Below are 22,257 nucleotides of genomic sequence, written 5' to 3' on the forward strand. Positions count from 1 at the left end.
ATTAGAGTGAGGGAGAGGCAAAGCTAAGACATTAATCTGAACGTGGATGTTATAGGTGAGTTTCTGTTGACCCGCAACTCCGTGTGGAATGTGTCTTTGTCTTTAAAAGCCTTGTGCCCTGGTGCATAGTCAGCAAAGGCAGGGAGAAAAAGACCTAAGACACCTGAGCATCCAAGAGGCCACAGAAGCAAGTCTTTTCACTGTGTACTTTTGCCTGATGTCTAATGCCATGACATCAGAAGTGCCAGGGCAAAGTACTTGCCCTCTCTGGGATGCAGTGGACTCGCTGGATGACATGGTGGTTCCTAAGGAGCTCTCCTGGGTCCCTCATCCCCTGACTCTTCTTGCATGCAGGGATTTGCTGAAAACCAGCCCGGAATTGCCTGACCTGGGACATGGTTAAGACAGAGGGCCAAGGAAGGAGGTCCCAGAGCAATCATTGGCAAGGCGGGTGTCTGAGAATGGGCCCACTTAAGGAGCAAGTGGAATGATCAAGGCCAGGCTCTCCAAACAGGGTTGACCAAGGAGCCCAGGGAAAGGCAGGCACAAATTCTAAGAGACCGTCCAGCAACCAAGCTTGGACAGAAGAAGCTTTGCGTTGGCCTCACCTTGGAGGCAGGTTCAAGAGTCCAGAGCAATGCACGAAGGCTCAGCAGGGCAGAGAGGCTCGGCAAAGGGCATGGACTTGCAGGTGCCCAGAGAGTAACGTCAGACCAGAGGGCTTCATTATGTGCCTTGTGGCTCGTCTCCTCAGTGGAGGAGGTTTTCACAAGGGAAGCAGAAGGAGAAACCAGAGGTGGGAGCCAGGAGACTGTGGATCAGTTCTGACCCTGACTGTCTATGTGATGCTAAGCAGTCCATTAGTCTTCTGACTCAGTGTCTTCATTTATAAAAGGAGAAGACAGTCTCCAGCTCAAAGCTTTGTAAGAGCACCGCAGCTCATCTGCATTGTGCTTAATGAATGATTCCAGGATGAACTGAGTCAGACCCATCAGACCCTGACCTGAGGGAGGCAGACGGAGACTTTCAGCCCACATCCAAACTTCCCTGTCACCTTTCAGTGGTGCCAGCTGCCCACAGACGGCTCTGGAACTTCTCAGAGACAGCAAGTGGTGCACTGTGTCCCCATGACTTTACAGCAGAGCGGCACCCCACCCCACAGCACCCCGACAAGGGCTCTGTACAGGGCTCGGCTTCCTATGTTTTGATGCAGAAAGAGCCTGAAACCTCTATTAAGCTAAATCCTGACAGTTACGGGCCATGGGGAGGATGTGGGTCCAATTCACAACTTCCGGACAGTTGATTGACACTTCAGGATACTGGTACTCCAGGAAGGCACCAGGTACAGCTGGAGGGATGGAGGCCAAGCCCTTTGGCCAGAATAGCATCGCAGACTCATGACCAGTGAGTTTGCTTGGGCTGGATTCTCCTTCAGACAAGTTAGTGTCACTCTGGTGGATCAGAAACCCCCTCCCAGGCCTGGCATCGTGCCCTGGGGTTTGACCTGGGAACCTCCCCAGGAGGCTGTGGGGTAAGTGGAGGTGAAGTGTGTCCTGACCCCTCTCACTAGGGAACTGAGTCCCTGGTGGGGAGATAGGGTGACACCAGTAATTAAAAATCACAAGATTATAACGTTAGTAATAACTGGCATTTGTTGAACACTGACAGTGTATTCTATGAAACATTTTTACCAAAGTTATTTAATTTTCAAAACAACACTCTAAGGTAAGCGTGTTATTTCTCCCATTTTGGAAGTAGAGAGGATAAGAAGCAAGTCCCAGACCACACATATTATAAGAGGCAGAGCTGGGATTTGAACCGACGTCCTTCTGATTCCTGAGCCTGAGCGTGCCCTTGGATTCTCCGCTGCATAGTGAGCCCTGGAATGGCCCTGACTGTGCGCCAGGCACTGGTGAGGTGTTTTACGTAGACTGACATATTTGATTCACCTACTGACCTTACTAGGTAAATGTGTTATCATCCCTGTTTTGCAGCTGAGGAGATTGGGACACAGAGAGGTTAAGCAACTTGCCCGACGTCACACAGCTAGTAAGATTTGAACCCAGTCATCTTAGCTCGAGTCTGTGTGCCTCACTGCTACACAGTTCTGCTTCACTGCCTCTGAGGGAAAAAAAAAAAGATGAAGACAATGCACAAGTGACAGATGACATGCTACCATCAACAGGAAGCCTCCTAGAGAAAGTCTAGGAGCACAGATTGAATAGGAGATTTTAAGGGCGGTCATCACTGGTTGACATGGGGACGCACGTGACCACCACACCAGGGCATCGCTGTGGGCAGCCACCTAGGACATGATCACGCTCCAGGGGCAGGAATGATCCCGAGCCTCAGCCCCTCCCCCTCCCCTGCACCCCCTGGCCGCCTTCTACGAGGCACGCATGAGAACAGAACGGAGGGCTGTTGCCAAGTGCCTGCAGTTTGCAGTGTTTATGGGAAACTTTACAAGCTGGATTTTCAGGCGCACTCAGCATCTTCATGACACTTTTTTACTTGATTTATAATCAATGGTTATTTTAGCTCTAATGGTAAAAAAGCACCAGTTTTGCAGTAAAAAAAGCATTTACAAAAAGAAAAAAGGAAACATGAGGTAAAGAGGGAAAAAGTACTTCTTTTCCTCCACCCTCTCCCATCTTAATTTTTTTTTCCCCCTTTAACAAGTGAAAGCTAGGTATAATCTTTGGGCTTAATCTCTGAGCCCTTTCCTGCTGTCACTCTGGTCTCTGCTCCTCCACCCTGGAACAAAGCTGAGCAGTTAACCCCTTCCACGTAGAAAGCCTTCGGTTACCACGTGTTTACCAAGCTTGCCTGACGTGAGGCTCTCTGGGCCCTCGCCCAGAATCGCTGACTCCGGTCGTGCAGGAGGGAGGCCCGGTGATCTGCGGGTTTAACGCAGGCCACTGGTAGCTCTTATCTGCAGGCAAGTTTGGGAAATGCACCTTTGGGGCCAGATTAACCATCCAGTCCCCTTACTCATTCAACTTTTTTCAGGAGGCCGCCTTCCCAAATCCTGTGCGGTTTTGGTCCTGCCTCTGAAGGTGCTTAAGGTTTTGCGTGGATGTGGAACTCAGACCTCAGCGCTATTTGCCACTTCATCATGTGCTACTGATTCTCAAAGAAGAGGCAGAACACGTTCCTCTTCCTCCCTTTTGGAGGGAGTGGCCTGAGGAATCAGCCACATGGGACAGGAACTGACGCATCTTTAAAATCCAGCTCTTGCCCCCAGCGCTTCCCCATCGGGGTCAGTGTGCTGTGCTTGCCTGGGGTGCAGAGTGGGTCCAAAACCAGGACTGCGCCCTAGCTCCTGCCCCAGCCCTCGGGACTCCCAGGACCCAGCTGGAGGCCTGGAGACGCCTGGGTGGGGCGGGCAAAGCCAGCTCCTGGTGCAGGGCAGGGGTGGTGCTGCTAACCGGGGGTTCTGCTGCTTCAAGTCCTCAGCATCTGTATGGCTCAATCAGGGGGCCTCTGCCTGCCTTTGGGAAGGATGCAGCGGCACCACAGCACTCCAATTAGCCCCTCCGAGCCCCCCCCCCCCGTGGCCGCCTCTGAAGTGGCCGCCCTACAGCTCCACACTGCTTTCTCTCTTTCTCTAAATTTTCTTAAGTTGACTGCCCGCTCTTCCGCAGAGAGGCTGTTTTTCTATTTGTATGTCACATAATTGAAAGCCTGGTTTTTATCATTTCCTCCTAACAACAGCATGTTTCCAGACCCACTGGGGAAGCCCCTTTGATGCTTGCTAAGAGCAGTGGTGGGAGGAACTCCCTCCTGAGGATGCGTTCAGTCGCAGTGGCAGGGGTCTGGTCCTCAGATCCAGGCCAGCTCCCGCAGGAATGCTTGCCTCTCCAGCTCACCAGAATGGTCCAAGGGCAAGTGGACTTGAGCTCAAAATAGGAAAGCAGTGTCTAATAGATAGAACAATGCGTTTTTGGAGAAGTGAGCTCCCTGTGCCTCTGTATTGTCAGGTAGCTCTCAGGGATGCTATGAAGGAAGACCTTGAGATCTGAACATTGACTTAGAGTGAGGGAGGGCAGGGGTGGCCACAGATTGTGGCCACGAGGACTGGGTGATTGCAAGAATCCACCATCTGAGCTTAAATGAGGCTCTTCCTGGTTAATGTCTCTACCCCACCCCCCATTTCTGTTGGATGCTTCTTTTCAGAAAAGCAGTTTACTGAAAAATGCTCAAGTATAATAGCTGTATTAACATGATGCCTGCTATGGGCCAGGCACTGTTAAATTACACTCATCAGCTTCTAATCCTCCCAGCTCCCCTCTGACATGGGCACTGCTGCTAATTTCTGGATGAGGAAGCTAAGATAGGAGTGGCCATGGGACTTGTCCTGTTAACTGGGGAGCTGGAGTTCAGACCCTGGCACAGAACCCAGGCCTCCCCAGCACACTGTGGCCTCTCATCTGTCCCTCGGACCTCAGGAACAGTGGTACCAGCCAAGGGCTTGGGAGAAGAGGGTCTCAAATGGTTCGCCTTGGGTACCCCCGGGAGCTTGCAGCTCCACCCCAGACCTCCTCTGTCAGAATCTGCAGTTTAACAAGATCCCTGGGTGAATTGTGCATTTAAATTTGAGAAGTTCTGGGTTCCAGTGTCACTGGCCTGTGTGATCCAGGTCCTTCATTTATAGCACAGCCCCCCTCCCGTAACTCTTCTCCCGCAGTTGAGGTTGAAGGGGGGCGACAATGAACAGACTTTAAAATAGGAAATCTCCTCTTGTGCTCTTATTGTTTTAACAAATTCCTCCGATCTTCGGGTATGTTCTTCAGTCCTCATCAGAGTCCTGATTTGTGCCGACAGGGACAGGGGCTCAGGCTAGTTGGAGGTGGGGGTGGGGCAGCGGGGGAGGAAGGCAGCGGGGACAGCGGTCAGGTCCACTGGCACCAAGCCCGGTCCTGCACTCCTGCTGTGGCTTGCGGTCCCTCCCGCTCTCTGCCCTCTGCCCTGCTGGCGACCCTCCTCTTTGGAGCGTAGCGAATGGGGGCGTCCCCACCAGGAGAGTCCCGCTACGTCCCTGAACTTGACAGTCCCTCCAGCCACCTCCGATGGTATTAATTTTTCAAACAAACTTCCTGATTGAGGTTCTGGCTGCCTCTAAACTGTCTCTACAAGGAGATTGTGTACTAATTAACCCATAGAAGCAATCAATGATGTACCTTTTTCAAGTTTCAGGGTGATTAGAATATGAAAATGAAGAGCACAATGGTGCAGATGTTTTAAAATCACAGCAGACAGTAATTAGTGACACGGAAACCAGCTGCTTATCTCTCCAGATAAAGCCTCTTAATAGGGAATTACGCTGGAGGAGGCGTCACCCAGATGGATCTCACATGATTTACAGAGGAGGCGGGGCGGCGCTCACTTTGATTTGCGAGCAGGTTCCGGTCAGGCATCCCCATTACCTCCCAGAAGGTGGATTTGTGGCTGCGGGGGAGGCGGGCTTCACCTTTCTAACCTGTTGGCCCAGGTCAGGGAAGCCACCAAGGATGAGGAAAGGAGAGAGTGGGGGGGCCTGCAGAAGCCACAAGCACCTGTCGCCTTGATTCAAGCTCCATTGTTTTGAGATCAACTCAGCTGTCCCTGTGCAAAGGGGTGCTCGAGGCCTGGGGGAGGGGAAGCACTGAGTCGCCAGCTGCCTTAGGTGTTCATTGGAAAGAGAGTGTCCCTGAGTTCTGCCGCGTGGCTTTGGAGGGTGTGTGTGTGTATGTGTGCGTGTGTGATACAGAGAATTCTTAGTAGTCACTGTTTGATATATTTTCTCTCTTTTTCTTTTACATAATTAAGGTAAAATTTACACCTACAGAAATGTACACGTCTTAAGTATACAGTTCAAAGAGTTTTGACAGATATATACAGCCGTGTAACTCACACTGTCATCCTGATACAAAATACGTTTATTCCCCCGAGAATCTTCTCCCCTGCCCTTTCCACCACCACCCAGCCTTTAAGCAGTCACTGACTGTTCCGACCTCTATCATAACAGAATCATTTTGCCTGTTCTAGAACTTTATGTAAATGGCACCTCACAGTATGTTCGTTTTGAGGGGGTGGTTCTCACTCAGCATAATTTTGTGTGTCTGATTTATCCATGTTGTGGAATGTATCCACACTCTGTTCTTTTTATGGATGGGTTTGTGTGTTCTCCTGTTGATCGACGCCGGGGCTGTGTCCAGGTGTTTTCTACTCTGAATAAGCTGATATAAAGTTTCTGTAAATGTCTATTTCTGGGTACATGTTTTCATCTCTTGGGTAAATACACAGGAGTGGAATTGTTGGGTCATAGGGTAAATTTAACTTTAAAAGGCACAGCCAAAACATTCTCCACTCCTCCAGCAATGGATGAGAGTTTCAGTTGTCCATACCCGGGTCAACCCTTGTCATTTTCAGTATTTTTAATACTAGCTGTCTTACTGGGTGTTTAGTGACAGCTCCTCCTGGTTTTCATTGGCATTTTCTTGCTGACAAATGTTTGAGGACGTTGACATGTGTTCACTGGCCATTCCAAAGTGTTTTCTGATCTAGCATATTTTAGTGAAGAAGGTGTTTTGCAGTTGGGTGAGGTTAAGTTGGTGGAGTGTTGATCGAATCTTCCATATCTACTTTCTCATTTTTTTTCTTTTTGTCAATTTGTTCTAGCAATTAATGAGAGCAAACCCCTTAAATTGTGGAATTGTCTATTTCTTCCTTTAATTCTCTTAGTTTTTGTTTCAAGTATATCTGTTATGAGGTGCAAACAAATTTAGGATTATTTTATCTTCTTGATGAATTGACTCTTATTGTGAAATGTTCCTAATTACCTCTGGTAATTACTCTTTGTTCTGAAGCCCATTTTGCTACTATGAGTTTTCTATTTGTCCCATCTTTCTTTATTCTTTTTCTTCCCTTCCCCCTTCTTTGGACTAGTACCCCATGTGTTTCCTTCCATCGGCATTTTGTATATACCACTTTGTTGCATTTTCAGTGGTTGCTCTGGAGATGACAATATGCCCCGTAAAGTGTCAAAGTCTACCTGGAACCCATGTTACAGTCCTTCAGAAATAAGCACTTTACAAGCGTGTATATATCCTCCTCTTGCTCTGTGTTTGATAGTGTGCATTTTATTCCTATAAATGTCATAAACTTCATGATACATTGTTATTATTTCTGCTTTACACAGTCAGTAGCCTTTTGAAGATGTTTAAGACCAAGAATAAGGCGTGGTATATTTACCCACGTACTTACCACTTGCACATTCGTCATTCTGCATGTAGATCTGAGTTTCCATCTGGTGTTATTTCCCGTTGGCCTAAGAACTTTCTTTTACATTTCTTACAATTCAGATCTGCCAGCAATGCATTCCCTCAGGTTTTATGTATCTGAAAATATCTTTGTTATGCCTTCATTTTAGAAGAATGTTTTCAAGGGATACAGAAATTTAAATTGACTTTATTTATGAAAATAGTTAGTGCTTTAAAGATATTATTTGATTGTCTTCTGGCTGGATTTTTATTGATTGATTATTTGATTGATTATGGCCAGGTATTATTTTTGTCACTATTTCCCTATAAGGAAAATATGTCTTATATCTCCCACTGCCTTTAAAAATTTTATCTTTGGTCTTCATCAGTTTGTTTACAGTGTGCCTAGATATGGGGTTTTTGTGTGTTTATTCTGCTTGCGGTTTGTTGAGCTCAGCTGTGTGAATCCACATTCTCTCTTCTTTGCTTCAGGGATGCTAATTATACATATGTTAGACCACTTGATGCTTTTTCCAAAATAGGTCACTGAAGTGCTGTTTGTCTGTTTAAATCTCCCTCCCTCTCCCCCGTGTCCCTCTCAACTTGGGAAATTTCGACTGTCGTCATGTTCTCTAGACTTCTGTTCTGCTGTGTCCTGTGTGCAGTTAAGTCCACCCAGTGAATTTTTCATTGCAGATATTGTATTTTTCCATTTGAAATTTTCATCTCATTGTTTTGCTGTAGTTGCCATCTCTATGCTGAGATTCCCACATGATCATCAGCTATTCCCATCTTCTCCTTAATACTCGGCCGTCTTCATAGTGGCTGTTTTGAGGGACTTGGATCTGTGTCTTTCCTTCTGGCTGTGGGTTGTATTTGCCACTTCATTGCTTATCTAATAACTGTGTGTATTGTGTCCTGGGTATTGCAGACAGTATACTGCAGAGGTTCTGGATTTTGTTGTTTTCCTTTAAAGAGTTTGACTTTTGTTCTTATTGGTAGTTAATTTACTGGAAGGTTAGCTTTATGCCACTAAGGATTCTATTTAGACATTGCTAGGGATGGACTAGTGTGTCTTTCATTCTAGGGCTAGAGTAATCCTACTCTTCAGGAGTACCATTTCTGGGATATCAACTGACAGTCTGGGATATCAACTAACAAGCTAGGGTATTTAATAAAGCTCCCCACTCTGGCTAGTCAGAGATGCAACATTGCCCAAATTCAGCATTAGGACTCTACACTGTTTCCTCGAGAGCCCAAACTATGATCTCTGTTTCTTCTACTCAACAAGAACATTACAATTCTCTAGTTCTGCTTCCCTGTGTTCAGGTCTGGAAAGTTCTGCTGGGCAGAAAGCTAGAGATACAACAGACCCTCTTGAATTTCCCTTCTGTCTAGAATCACAGCCCATGTGGCCTATTGCCCAGTGCCTGAAAACTTTGCTTCATATATTTTATAGTTTTATATTTATTTCCATAGAAAAGTTAAGTCTCACACCTATTGATAGCATGACGGTTGGCACCAACTCAGCGGTCATTTTTAATTATGCAGCATTACTGGGTACTCAAGGAAGCATATGATAATGGCCAGTGTATTTGTATAAGCCGTTATCACCCCCAGTAAAAGCAGTGCTTTCATATCGGTCACTGCCCCCACAGAGCAAATCAAGAACGGTTCCTATGGGAACCACATTAAGGTGATTTCCCAGGGCAATTCATGTGACAGGAAATGAGAAGTGTAAATATGAAATTGGAAATTTCTTGTCCATTTAGAGGCTGGATAGCTCTTCTGTGTTCCATTGTCTTAGTCTCTTTGGGCTTCCCTAACAGACTGAGTGGCTTGTAAAAACAGAAATTCATTTCTCACAGTTCTGGAGTCTGGGAATTCCAAGAGCAAGGTGTTGGCAGATTCAGTGCCTGGTGAGAACATGCTTCCTGGTTCATAGGTGGCCGTCTTCTCTTTGTGTCCTCATGCGGTGAAGGACAAGAGAGCTCTCTGGGGGTGCCTTTTATTATAAGAGCATTAATCCTATTCTTGAAGCCTCCAGCCTCATCACCTAATCACATTGTGCTCCCAAAGGCCACACTTCCTAATACCATCCCATTGGGAGTTAGGATTTCAACATATGAATTTTGAAGGGACACAATCATTTATGGAACTCTGTGGAATCAGAGGATCATAAAGCCATGGCTCAAACAGGGGACCTAGTGGCATTCTTCTGTACGTACCATTGACAAATGTGGGGATCAACTGGGCTGAGAAGAGATGCTTCGAGAGCAAGTTCAGTGGAAGCTGGCATGTGCATTCCTCCTATTCACGGGCCTCAGTGGTAATTTTCAGTCTTTCCTTAAGTGACAGAACCATCTCTCTCCACTTCCTTTCTCTTAAGTGAAATCCTTTGCAAGGCTGCTCTGTTCAGTTGGGGGTTAAAAGAATGGTCTGGAGCTTTCTTTGTTGCCCAATCCACTGGCTACAGTTCAGAAATGTCTTTACAAAATCCTAGGACTCTGCGGAACACGTTTGAAAACCACTGAGCTGGAACGTCTCCTGATAATATCAGAGCCTCTCTAGTCCCTAACCCAGACCCCTGTCTTTGATATAATCCAGTGGTTCTCAGCTCTGTCTGCACATTGGGATGACTGAGAGCTTTGCAAAATGTACTACTGTTCAGGTCCCACCTCTAGAATGTTGGCTTCATTGGTTTGGGTCATGTCCCAGCTCTGCTGTTCTTCACCAAGCTTCCTGGACGCCGCCGCCAAGCAGCCAGGATTGGGAGCCTTTACTCAGACAGTGTGTGGTTGCACATTCCCCGTCTCCCACACGCAGCTCTTGCTCAGGCTTGAGCACTTGCTTCAAGCCTCAGGGATGGGACGCCAGGATTCACCAGGGCTCTGGGGATTGGCCAGGATGAGTTGGGGAGACAGAAATCCCAGGGTGGGAGGTCACGAAACCCCTGCATGCCCGGTTCTTTCTAGGAAGACAGTAGTCTCATCCACCTGTGTAACTGACTCTTCTGTCCACCTCACCGGGCGGTGTACTTGGAAAACCTAAACAGGGGACGGACTGTGTTACACTTTCTTAGTATGTAAGTTATAAAGAGTTCAGAGAGCAAAACAGGAATGCTTGGTGGTGCCAAACTGCGTATCCTAACAGGCCTATGGTGGTTTGCTCTGCATATTTACCCCCAAGAAGTGCCATAGCAACCACAGAAGAGCCCCACCTGTGAGGAATTATGGTGTCAAAGTGTGAGATAAGTGGTTTTAGAACTCCATTGTACATCAGAACTACCTGGGGGATGTGTTAAAATGCACATTCCTTGGCCCCACCCAGGAGATGATGAATGAGCGGGGCCAAGGAATCTGCATTAGTAAGCAGTACCTCAGGCGGCTCTGATACAGTGATCCAGGGCTGCATCTTGAGAAGCATCGGGTGCCAAAATGAGAGATAAAAGCCCCCCCCCCCACCGTTCCTCCATACCCAGTGATGTTCTCCTGCTCATGTAAAGCGAACTATCTCACAAACAGTGAATGTAAATGATTGGTGTCAGCAAAACGTAGCACAAACACAGCGAACCCAAAAGAGCAGCTTATCTCCCACAAAGGCATGCTTGATTTTTGATGAGTTGTATGATTTTTCTCGGCCCCCAAATCACCGTGTCATCCTCTCACTGAGACAGACTTTGCCTTAGATAAGCCTGAGATGAGGCTGGGTGACTTCCTGTCTTCCATTATCATGGAATTTTAAGTTTTTAATGCAGTGATCTAAGGCTTGTTTTTAAAACTATGTAAAAATAAAGCGCTTTTAAAAAAGAAATCTGACTTGTACGAAATTTAAATGCACATGATTTATACATTGATTGGGGGGAAGGGGTAGTTATCTTCACATTACAGAAGGATTTGCTTCCGTAAACACATCCTGAAGGGGAGAAATCTGTCTAGTGTTTTCAAAATGGTGTTTCCCTGATGAACATTTGGTCTAGGCTCAATGTGCTTGGAAAGCCCTGTTCTTATGAAAAGTCAGCCACATGTTCTGGAGCACTGTGAGTTCCAATCATCAGTGGGGGAGGGGGGCAGGCAGGAGACGTGCTGAGCTTAGCTGTTAGTAAAAGTTTTCCTTACAAATAATCTGGCCCAATGTACAGTGTCATGAGCTCTGCCCCTATTTCGGGGACAGCCCTGCTGGGGGCTGAGGGTGGTAGAAAGCCCTTGAAAGATTCAGATCTTATCCTCCAGAAAAATTCATAATCTAAAGGGGAACCGGAAGCATGTGTTATGTGGGCTAATAAAGCCCCCAGTCAAAGCCCCCATACCGGACCGTATTCCAAGACTGCTGGAGGGGGACGGGGGATGGGAGGGAGAGCCTGCGTGCCCCTCCTCCCACCACCGGGTTGAGCTGGGAGCCTGTTTTGCCTTGTCCATCTCTGTCTCAGTGGAGTAAGTGCTCAGTTCTCAGTGAAGGACATATTGGAACTGACAGCCTCACCATTGTGTATATATAATCTGTCATGGCTGACAGATGAAGAAATGGGATTTTGTGAAATGCAACGGGATATAGCCATCAGGCACTGCTGGAAAGAGGCCTTGTTCCCCGGACCCCTTAGAAAGCGCTCCTTCTCACCGCCTTTGCCCCTTCCCTGCAGCCCTCTGAGCACCAGGTTTAAAGCCCCATCCCCCCCCATTACCTCCGATCCTTTGTGTGCTTCCCTTTTGTCCACCCTGCCCTTTGACGGCCAAGCTCTCCCAGCAGGGCAAATTGCAGCTGAAACGGTAGAAACAATGGGATCAGCCACTGTCCAGATGGAGGCACTGGGAACCGGGCATGCTTAACCGCTTACTTTCGGCGGGTCTGCCCCGGTATAAGTGAGCAGGCCCCACCTTTCAGTTGCCAGAGTGAAATCCACCCTCCCGACTGTCACATGCCTTCCCCAAAGGCAGGGTTAATTGGAAAGTGAAACAATTATTAGGAGATGGGAGAGAACAGAACAGTAAAAAAAACTGCATTGAAGGGGAGTTGCCTTGCAGGTGCCTTTAGTCCTTAAGCATTTGGGAAGGATCTTTTGTTTAACATCTAATGCATCTTCGTGCTCCAGTGTCATTATGACACCTTATGAAATGAATGACTGGCGGTTTACTGTCTTTTGGGTCTTTCCTTATATTTTGTCATAGTACTAGGTGTCTCAAATATTATTTCGTTTGTTCACTCAGCAAACACTTACTGAGAACTTTCTGGGTGGTTTGCTTTGTAGTAGATAACTTGGAGATGAAAGGATAAGTGAGAGACCTTCTGGCCTCAAAGTACTGACAGTCTAGGAGAGGAAGACGGAAAGGTGACAAATAAATGGCACGTCGCATTATAAGGATTCTGAGAGCTGTCTTCATAAGAGACAAGGGTGCTTGCGGAAGGAATGGCATGAGAAATGAGTCTGAAGGGGGAACTGTGTTTGCAGACGATATGTTGCAATATACAGGAAATTAATCTCACCAATGACAAAATGAAATATCCATAGTAAAATGTACATTCCTTCATTTATTCAATAAATATTGAGTGCCTACTGTTTGCCAAGCACTGGGCTTGGTGCCTCTGTGGTGGTGTGTACAGGCCAGAGAGGGAGACAGGCATTCATTCAATTAGTTCAAAAATCACATGTAAATTTAAAACTATGATAAATGCCACGAAGATGAGATACATGGTTTCATGAAAAACGTATATTTCTGTAAGGTGGGGGGCCTCCCTAGGATTGAGCTGAGATCAGGATGTGAAAAAGGAGTTAAGGAAGGCTTCTACGAGGTGCCAAGAATAAGAAGGTGGAGCGATAGGGGAAAACTGATGGGAACCAGGGCTTAAAATTCCACCTTCACCCAGAAGCCCGTCTGTGGACTTCCATATCCAGATCTGGAAAAGTGGAGATGGGTTGATGACAAGGGTCGAGGAGAGAGGGTAGCTCTAAGTCTTGTTTTGCCCGGGTCCAAAACCGTAACTTAAACCTTTGGTTCCACTGCAGTTTTTAATGAGTGAGCGCTGCCGTTAACACTCCAGAATGTTCTGGTGTGAGCAACCAATTATTTTATCACCCGAAGGAGTGGGGATTTTGTCCCCAAGCCCTCTTTTCAACCTGTCATCCTGTGAGTATACACATAGTGCCAACTAAAATCCAATGTATAAATGACAGATTAACAAGGCCCTGATCCATAAAAGATGAGTGAGTAGAATTTACTATTTTATGCTGTGACTTCTTTATTTTTGCCAAAAATGAGATGGCAGCTTAGGTCAAAGTCAGGTGTAGGAATTAGTTCTCTATGTGTTGATGGCAGTGTTTCTCCTGTAAAGCACAAGATGAAGGAAAAACTAAATACTGTCTTTTTTCCTTAATTTTCTCCTGGGCACTTACAGGCTTAACTTGGGGAGACTCTCTCATGAGACTTAAAAAATCTGGTTTAATATTGGGAAAATAAACGGGATTTCACAAAATCAGGGAGGTGGAAAATAAGGCTAGGGATTCTGGCAACTGGTGCGAATGAAGCCCTGGTCGCTTTACTGTGTTCAGTTTTACCCGTGGTGCCTTCTGCAGTCTGTGTTTCCACTTTTAACACGGACTGTAAGAAATCTTTTTTAATAAATCATAAATGGAATTGCATAGATGGCAAAAAGACAGGGAGAGATAGATGGATGATAAATACATCTTGCTAACTGCATACATACAGTCATATATACAGACATAGACAGACATGCATATCAGAGGCAAAATGTCCTAAATGCACTCAGCCAATCATCACATATTTCTCAGCTGGGATATTATCAAAGCTTTCTTAATTTACTAATATTTTCCCTTCTTGAACAAATCTTAGGGTAGCGCTTCCTCTATGTATGGAATAAAACTTACAATAAACTTTGAAGGGTGCCTCTTTGGGACTGGAAGCGCGGCTTAACGTGTCTCTGGAACAATGCAGACATATCTATATTAAGAATGGTGTTAATATCTCAGAACGACGTGTTTGCTCTCCAGCCCCTTTGTGGTTTTGTACACACTGGTTGTGTTGTGTCCTGGCTGAAGAGCCCGTCCTAGGAAGGTACCGCAGTCTGGACACATTTGTGTAGAGTGAGTGTCGGGACAATCACGGCCGACAGTGTTCAGAGGGGTGGGGTTGAATGATAATGGTATTTTTCCCGGCACATGTGTCCAGGAGACTCCAGGCTCCTTTTGAGAACATCCACGAGTTTCCTCAAGGGAGTAGTCGGGGCCTCATGGGGGCTTAAGGATGCCTGAGTGGGCTCGCTCCGAGAGTTGGCAGATTTGGAGATTCCTCAGGATATTTCTTTCCTTCTTTTCATTTCTCCTCCATACCATTGACCGGCCTGCTGTCCTCCGTGCAGCCTTCAGGCTTCCCCGCCTTAATTCATCGATTGGCGACATTTCCCCTTGTTGCAGTGGCTCCTAGTGAGCTGCTTGCTTGAGAACAGAGATGTTGGACTCCAGGATAAACTCCAAACAGAAGTGAACTGCACCAGGAGGAACCAGGGGAAGGATGTGTGTGTGTTTGAGAGGCCGGGGCAGAAATAAGAGGCTACTGGAGGCAGGGAAAAGAACGCAGGGAGGGAGTCGGGGAGTTCACATTCTCTCCTAGGCTCTGCCCCCTTGGGCAGGACTCTCCACTGTTGAAGTTTGAGCTGCTTTATTTGTAAAATACAGAGCTCAGTGACCTTTAGGATTCCTTCTGTCTCTAAACAGTTCTTCTGAGATTGTCCTGAACCGAGATGGTTAAAGTCCGTTATTGGGGGGCGGCGGGTTAGGTTGAGGAGACAGCGATTTAAAGCATCCTTATTAATGTCCCAAATCAATGTGATATATTTTTACTAAAGCAATTTGAGAAAACCTCCACAAAGCATTCTGGAGCTAAAGGTGGCTGTCTCCAACTATCAAATGGTTAAGGCTTTGACCTGAAATGTTAAATAATCCCACACGCTCATCTTTGTTTCTCTCTCTCTCCTTCTCCACTCTGCCCCCTCTTAGGCTTATGAGCGGCCACAGAAACACTCAGCTCTCCATTACGACCCAGGCCTTCCACAGGACTTCACCGGTGACACCTTAAAACCAAAGCACCAGCAAAAAAGCAGCAGCCAGAACCACATGGACTGGTCCGCCAGCTCCGACAATGGACCTGCCACTCAGAATTGCTTCATCAGTCCAGAGTCTGGCAGAGAAACTGCGAACACCAGCAAGACCCCAGCTCTTGAACCCATGGCCTCCTTTGCAAAGGCCCAGGGTAAGAAGGGCAGTGCAGGGAGCACGTGGAGTCAGCTGTCCAGCAGCAGCAAAGACCTGCTCTTGGGAGGTGTGGTTCCATCTCCAAGCAGCCACAGCTCACCAGCCCCGCCCAGCAGCTCTGCCGAGTGCAGTGGGCTTCAGCCCTTGGTAGAGCAGGATGGAGGAGGTGCCAAGGAGCCCCTGGAACCACCTGCTATAGGCAGCAAGAAAAAGTCCAGTAAAAAAGATGTGATAAGTCAAACCATACCAAACTCAGACCTTGACTGGGTCAAGAATGCTCAGAAAGCATTCGACAGTACAGAAGGGAGAAGGGAAGGCTACTCTGCCGATAATGCCCAAGAAGCATCACCAGCCAGGCAGAATGTGAGCTCCGTCAGTAATCCTGACAGCGACTCAAGCCATGTCCGGATTACTATCCCTATCAAGGCGCCCTGTCTAGATCCAAGCAGCCATAAGAGGAAAAAGAGACAGTCCATCAAAGCAGTGGTGGAAAAGATCATGCCAGAGAAAGCCCTGGCTTCCGGAATCACCATGAGCAGTGAAGTGGTCAATAGGATACTCTCCAACCCTGAAGGAAATAAGAAAGACCCCCGCATCCCTAAATTGGGGAAAATGCTAGAGAGCGAGCCCCCCTCAGGTGGCCTTGAGGCGGGTGGGAATGCCGAGAAAGTTGTCCCGGGAGGTGTCTCTAAGCAGCGGAAGCCGCCCATAGTCATGACGCCTCCAACATGCACTGATCACTCTCCAAGAAAGCTGCCGGAAATCCAACACCCCAAGTTCGCTGCAAAACGGAGGTGGGCGTGCAGCAAGCCCAAACCCACCAGTCTGCTCCGGGAGGCAGTCACGGCCACCTCCGACAAACTGATGGTGGAACCGCCATCCGCTTACCCCATCACCCCATCCAGCCCTCTGTACACCAACACAGACAGTCTTACTGTGATCACGCCGGTCAAAAAGAAGCGGGGGCGACCAAAGAAGCAGCCGTTGCTCACGGTTGAGACGATTCACGAGGGGACCTCCACCAGTCCAGTCAGTCCCATCAGCCGGGAGTTCCCCGGCACCAAGAAAAGGAAGAGACGACGCAGCTTAGCTAAGCTGGCCCAGCTGGTGCCAGGAGAGGACAAACCCATGAGCGAGATGAAATTTCACAAAAAAGTCGGAAAGCTCGGGGTGTTGGACAAGAAGACCATCAAAACCATCAACAAGATGAAGACACTCAAGAGGAAGAACATCTTGAACCAGATCTTGTCCTGCTCCAGCAGCATCGCCCTGAAGGCCAAGGCTCCCCCGGAGACCAGCCCTGGGGCCGCGGCCATCGAGAGCAAACTGGGCAAGCAGATCAACGTCAGCAAGAGGGGAACCATCTACATTGGCAAGAAGAGGGGCCGGAAGCCCAGGGCAGAGCTGCCACCCCCATCCGAAGAACCCAAAACAGCCATCAAGCACCCGAGGCCTGTTTCTAGCCAGCCGGATGTTCCCACCGTGCCTTCCAACTTCCAGTCACTCGTGGCGTCTTCACCAGCAGCTATGCACCCACTTTCAACACAGTTAGGTGGGTCCACTGGCAACCTGAGCCCCGCCAGCACTGAAACCAATTTTTCAGAGTTGAAAACTATGCCAAATCTCCAGCCCATCAGTGCTCTTCCAACCAAAACCCCAAAGGGGATCCACAGCGGGACCTGGAAGCTGTCTCCACCCAGGCTGATGGCCAACTCCCCCTCGCACCTGTGCGAGATCGGGTCACTCAAGGAAATCACGCTGTCCCCTGTGAGCGAGTCCCACAGCGAGGAGACGATCCCCAGTGACAGTGGCATTGGGACAGACAACAACAGCACCTCCGACCAAGCAGAGAAGAGCTCGGAGTCCCGGCGGAGGTACTCGTTCGACTTCTGCTCCCTGGACAACCCGGAGGCCATCCCGTCAGACACCAGCACAAAGAACCGGCATGGCCACCGGCAGAAGCATCTCATCGTGGACAACTTCCTGGCCCACGAAAGCCTCAAGAAGCCAAAGCACAAGAGGAAGCGGAAAAGCCTGCAGAACCGGGACGACCTGCAGTTCCGGGCCGACCTGGAGGAGCTGGTCACCAAGTTCCAGGTGCTCCGGATCTCCCACCGGAGCTACACCTTTTACCATGAGAACCCGTACCCCAGCATCTTTCGGATTAATTTTGATCACTACTACCCGGTGCCATATATCCAGTATGACCCGTTGCTCTATCTTCGTAGGACTTCAGACCTGAAGTCAAAGAAGAAGCGTGGTAGGCCTGCAAAAACCAATGACACCATGACAAAGGTGCCTTTTTTACAAGGGTTCAGCTACCCTATTCCCAGTGGAAGTTACTATGCACCCTATGGAATGCCTTACACTTCAATGCCTATGATGAACCTTGGTTATTACAGTCAGTACCCAGCTCCCTTGTACCTGTCACACACTCTCGGGGCAGCCTCCCCGTTCATGAGGCCAACAGTGCCACCACCTCAGTTCCACACGAGCTCCCACGTGAAGATGTCTGGTACAGCCAAGCATAAAGCAAAGCACGGGGTACACCTGCAGGGACCCGTGGGCATGGGCCTCGGCGACATGCAGCCGTCCCTGAACCCTCCCAAGGTGGGCAGCGCCAGCCTGTCGGGCGGTCGGCTCCACAGGAGGAAACACAAACACAAGCACAAGCACAAGGAAGACCGGATCCTGGGGACCCACGACAACCTGAGCGGTCTCTTTGCAGGCAAAGCCACAGGCTTCGCCAGCCACATCCTGAGCGAGCGGCTGAGCAGCGCCGACAAGGAGCTGTCGCTGGTGAGTGAGAAGGGCAAGCATAAGGAGAGGCAGAAGCAGCAGCATGGCGAGGCCGGCCACAGGGCCCCAAAGAGCAGCTTTGAGGTGGGCACCCTGTCTTCGCTGTCACTCTCCGATGCCCAGCACTGGACGCAGGCCAAGGACAAAGGGGACTTGAGCGGGGAGCCTGCGGACCCGTGCACCAAGAGGTACTCTGGCAACGGCGGGGATGGCGGCGGTGCGAGGCCAGACAGCCTGGACGTGTTCAGCGAGATGAACCCTCCGAGCGACAAGTGGGACAGCGATGTGAGCGGGGGGAGAAGGAGGAGCTACGAAGGCTTCGGGGCGTACAGGGAGAGGGACGGCCAGGCCTTCAAGCTGAGCCGCAGGGAGAGAAGCTCTTATGACTCCTCCCTGTCCCCAGGTAAGGCCACCTTTTCTTCCACCTTGGGCTGTCTTGTGACTTGACCGCTGGGCCCTGTGCTTCAGCAGTTCGCCGTCTGTGGCACATTGCATTCATTAGTTTGCAGCCAAGCAGGAACCAAGTGCAAACCAAGTGCACATTTGAGTCTGCTCCACTTCTACGTTTTTTACTTGATACTTAACCATCTTTCCTGTCTCGGAGCCATTGCCTGAGAACCGGGGGCCCGAAGGCAGCCCCGGGTACCACCTAGACTACAACCTATGCCCGCCACCTCTGTGCTTTCAATCCGAGACGCAGCTCCTAGGTCCTCATGTGATCTGATGGTGCGATTTCCTAGCCGGATAAAGTTTCTAAAACTCACTAGGAAGACAGGTGATGTCCCAAGAATGTCAGAGCTGGGCGGGAACGAATGTCTAGTTTATCTGACCTGCTGACTTTAGAAGTCGCATGTTCTAGGCTGAAACATCTACAGCAGAGCCATCGGAAGCCGATGGCCAGTGAATCCTGGGGTCCACCTGATAAGGAAGCCCCAGGCCATGTTGTCCCCTCTTTGTCCGTGGACATTTGAGTAGACCACTCAAGTGAAGCCTCACACTTCTGCCTGAGTATCTCTTTGTCCCCGTCCATGCATCACACATATGATGCGACTTCTATAGAACAGAGTATTTACTACGGAAAGAGTAGAAACTCCTCTCTTAGGAGCTGCAGAAGCAAAAGGGTTCCTCGTGCTCTCCCTGCCCACCCCCCCCAGATGGTGCAAACACTCTGACTGAAGCCTGGTTTAGAGGACTGACCATCCTTGGTAAGGTGTGAGTGCATTGTTTCACCTCTGTTGGCGATGTGTCCCCCTTGCGTGTCCTCTCCCTCCATGGGGAGTCTGTAATTAGTGACGGTGAAGGCAGTCTATTCATGAGGATTTAGAGACCTCCTCGAGGCCGGCCGATTTCAGAAAGACATCTAACTATGAGTCAGAAGCCACTTAAAGATAACCCCAAATTGCCACCAGCTTGTGGTAGACATTCACGTTGGTTAATGGAGACTGCTGAGCACTCATGTCTCCTGCATTCGCAGAAGGTGGTCGATGACCCACATCCCACGTGTGCCCAAAGCGGATGTGTTTTTCTGGGTTTCACTGTTTCTGATCCTCAGACTTTGTTGAAGGTGCTTGTTTTTCGTGTGTTTGCAAAGCCCAGATCAAGCCCGCCCACATTGGACTTACCGAAAAATTAAACGTTCACCTGGGAGGTACCGTTGCATTCTCTTCCAGTATGCTGGGATTGAGCCGTAGGACAGAATGCCCCTCCCCAAGGGGGCAGGGGGCATTCTTCTCTTTTATTTTCTTTACATTGTTTAGCTAGAAAACAGTGGTGTTATATCATTGCCGAGAACCTGCGAGCAAGATTCCTAATTTAACAGACCCGAGAAACGAGGTCCCCGAAGCTGAAACCAGCCCTTGCGGCTCGTCCAGGTTCTCAGCAGTCTTACTGGGACTTTTGTGGGTTTGGACTCTATTGCTGGGTCCTGGTTGAAGTTTACCAGCTAAGAGGGTCATCTCCAGCTGCTGTGTGTCTCTGAGGACGCCCACACTCCAGCCAGACAAAATTCTTTGTGTTTGCATCCATATCCTGGTCATTACTCCATTTAAAATTCCTCCTCCCCTTCCTCACCCTCTTATTTGCTTTTCCACCAGCCACAGGGAGTAGAAGGCAGGCATCATGACAAGGTCATGGAAGAAAGGTGGGTTCAGCCTCAGAACTGGGTACTGCGTCCAACTCTGTTATGAACTCTGCGTGACCTTAGACTTAGCACCCCGCCTCTTTGGGGTTCTGTCTGCCGGTCTGTAATTTAAGGTTTGGGCCAGATTTCTTTTACATGGTCGGTTTCAGTTCTTAAAGCCACTTCACATATATTTCCTGCAATCTTAGAAGAGAAAGATTTCCACCCCTATGCATTAGGACACGGAGGCTCAGAGATCGAGTCACCTGTCCAGGCTTCAGAAAGCTGTCACTTTTGATCCTAAGCCTAGGGCTTTGGCCACTGCTTTGTGACTCAACTGCATGTCGCCCAACTGGTTAAGGCAAAGTCTTGAACACAGGTTCTGGCCCCCAGTCCAGAGCCCCCATGTCTCACCACCACCCTGCCCCTCAGAATCTGCCCTCGGATTGCATCCGCACAGAGATTATGTGATGAGTGCAGCAGAGAGTAATTAAGGCAAGAAGGTATGTCTTTACTCAGTTCCCAACCAATGAAGAAGGACTTCTTATGGCCTAAACTTTTCTAAACATCAGCCTGGAAGTCTCTGCATTGACAAGGCTTCCACTTCTGTCCTTACTGTGCAGTTCACTGAGCTACTTTTGCCACTGCTTTGTGCTAATCTCTGTGTTACATGAGCATTTTGTCCGGAACATTTTAATGAATCTTGATTGTTAGTGGCTTCTGGGTCTATATGAGTTCTGCCTGTTGTCACTACATGTGTTGTTGAATATCTCACTGGCACAGACCAGATTCCCTGTCATTCCCCTCCCTTCCAAGCCTTGGCAGCCCCTCACCCATGTCCTCAATGTCCCCTCTATTCCTGAACCCCTAAAGCATCAAGAAGAAATGTCCTTAGAAGCACTTGGAACCCGATGTCGAGAGTTTGCCAAGACGCCCTAAACAGCATTCACCTTAGTGTAATTCACTCTAAAGAGTGCCAGGCCCCATTACAGCTGGGGGACGGATGGGATGAGGCTGAGGCTTCTGGAGGCATTAAGTTCTTTCAGACACTTTATCTGAGTCAAGACGCCTGTCTGGCTGGTCATCATTAGAAATGGGCACCTGCACGTCCCACAGCTTCTCCTCCTGCACCTTTTTTCTTCTCCATTCGGGATTCGTTTCTGTAGCATCTTAATGTCTAACTTCGCAGGAGCTCGTCTTCTCAGGATAGATATGGCATAAAGAGAGATGTCGCTGTTCACCCTGTTGAGGACCAGGTCTAGGAGCGGGGTTAAGAGAAGACTCTGAGCGCTCCCTGAGATGAGAGCTGATGAAAGGCACCGTGTAAATGGCAGGCACTGGCATTATGGACGGAGGGATTAGAGACCCCGTTTAGCAATTCCAGCAGCTGTGCACCCCATTTCCTCCTTCCTGCTTGGGAAGTCACCTGTTCCCCATCTTCTCCCCGCCCCAGCAGGTGGATGCATGGTCTCGTTAGCCCCCTTACAACATACCTAGAGCTGAGAATTTACACAGACACTTTACCATTTTTCCTCCTCATTGTACTCCTCTGTCCTTCTTCTTCTTTGGTTTCAAGAAGGCAATGGTTCTTTTGATCGATTTTCAAAATGCATACCGTCTGCTAAACCTTCATTTATAAATATGCTTATTAGGGGCCACATAATGGATAATAGGGGGAAGGTGCAGTCTGCAGGCTCTCGGAGTTGGGAGAAGCCTTGTCCGCCCTGGCCTGTGCTTCTCCTCCGCAGGCATCACCATCTCCCGCACTGACAGGCAGCAGACTCCCAGAGGAGCAGACCTCTGCCAGGTTGACAGTCCCTGGTCAGAATGATGTG

At 48.7% G+C, this 22,257-nt stretch overlaps 1 protein-coding gene across 3 annotated transcripts in view; it reads left to right on the forward strand.

Annotated features, from left to right (window-relative positions):
• Positions 1-22,257, forward strand: part of SETBP1 (SET binding protein 1) — a 363,259-nt gene that overhangs the window by 242,082 nt on the left and 98,920 nt on the right. For all 3 annotated transcript variants that reach the window (XM_032470525.1, XM_032470524.1, XM_032470523.1), the window contains exon 4: positions 15,250-18,706. In XM_032470525.1, coding sequence (XP_032326416.1) covers positions 15,250-18,706 — 3,457 coding nt within the window. The remainder of the gene's footprint in view (positions 1-15,249; positions 18,707-22,257) is intronic.

This window comes from Camelus ferus, chromosome 30, assembly GCF_009834535.1.
Source record: "Camelus ferus isolate YT-003-E chromosome 30, BCGSAC_Cfer_1.0, whole genome shotgun sequence".
Taxonomy (NCBI): Eukaryota; Metazoa; Chordata; class Mammalia; order Artiodactyla; family Camelidae; genus Camelus; species Camelus ferus.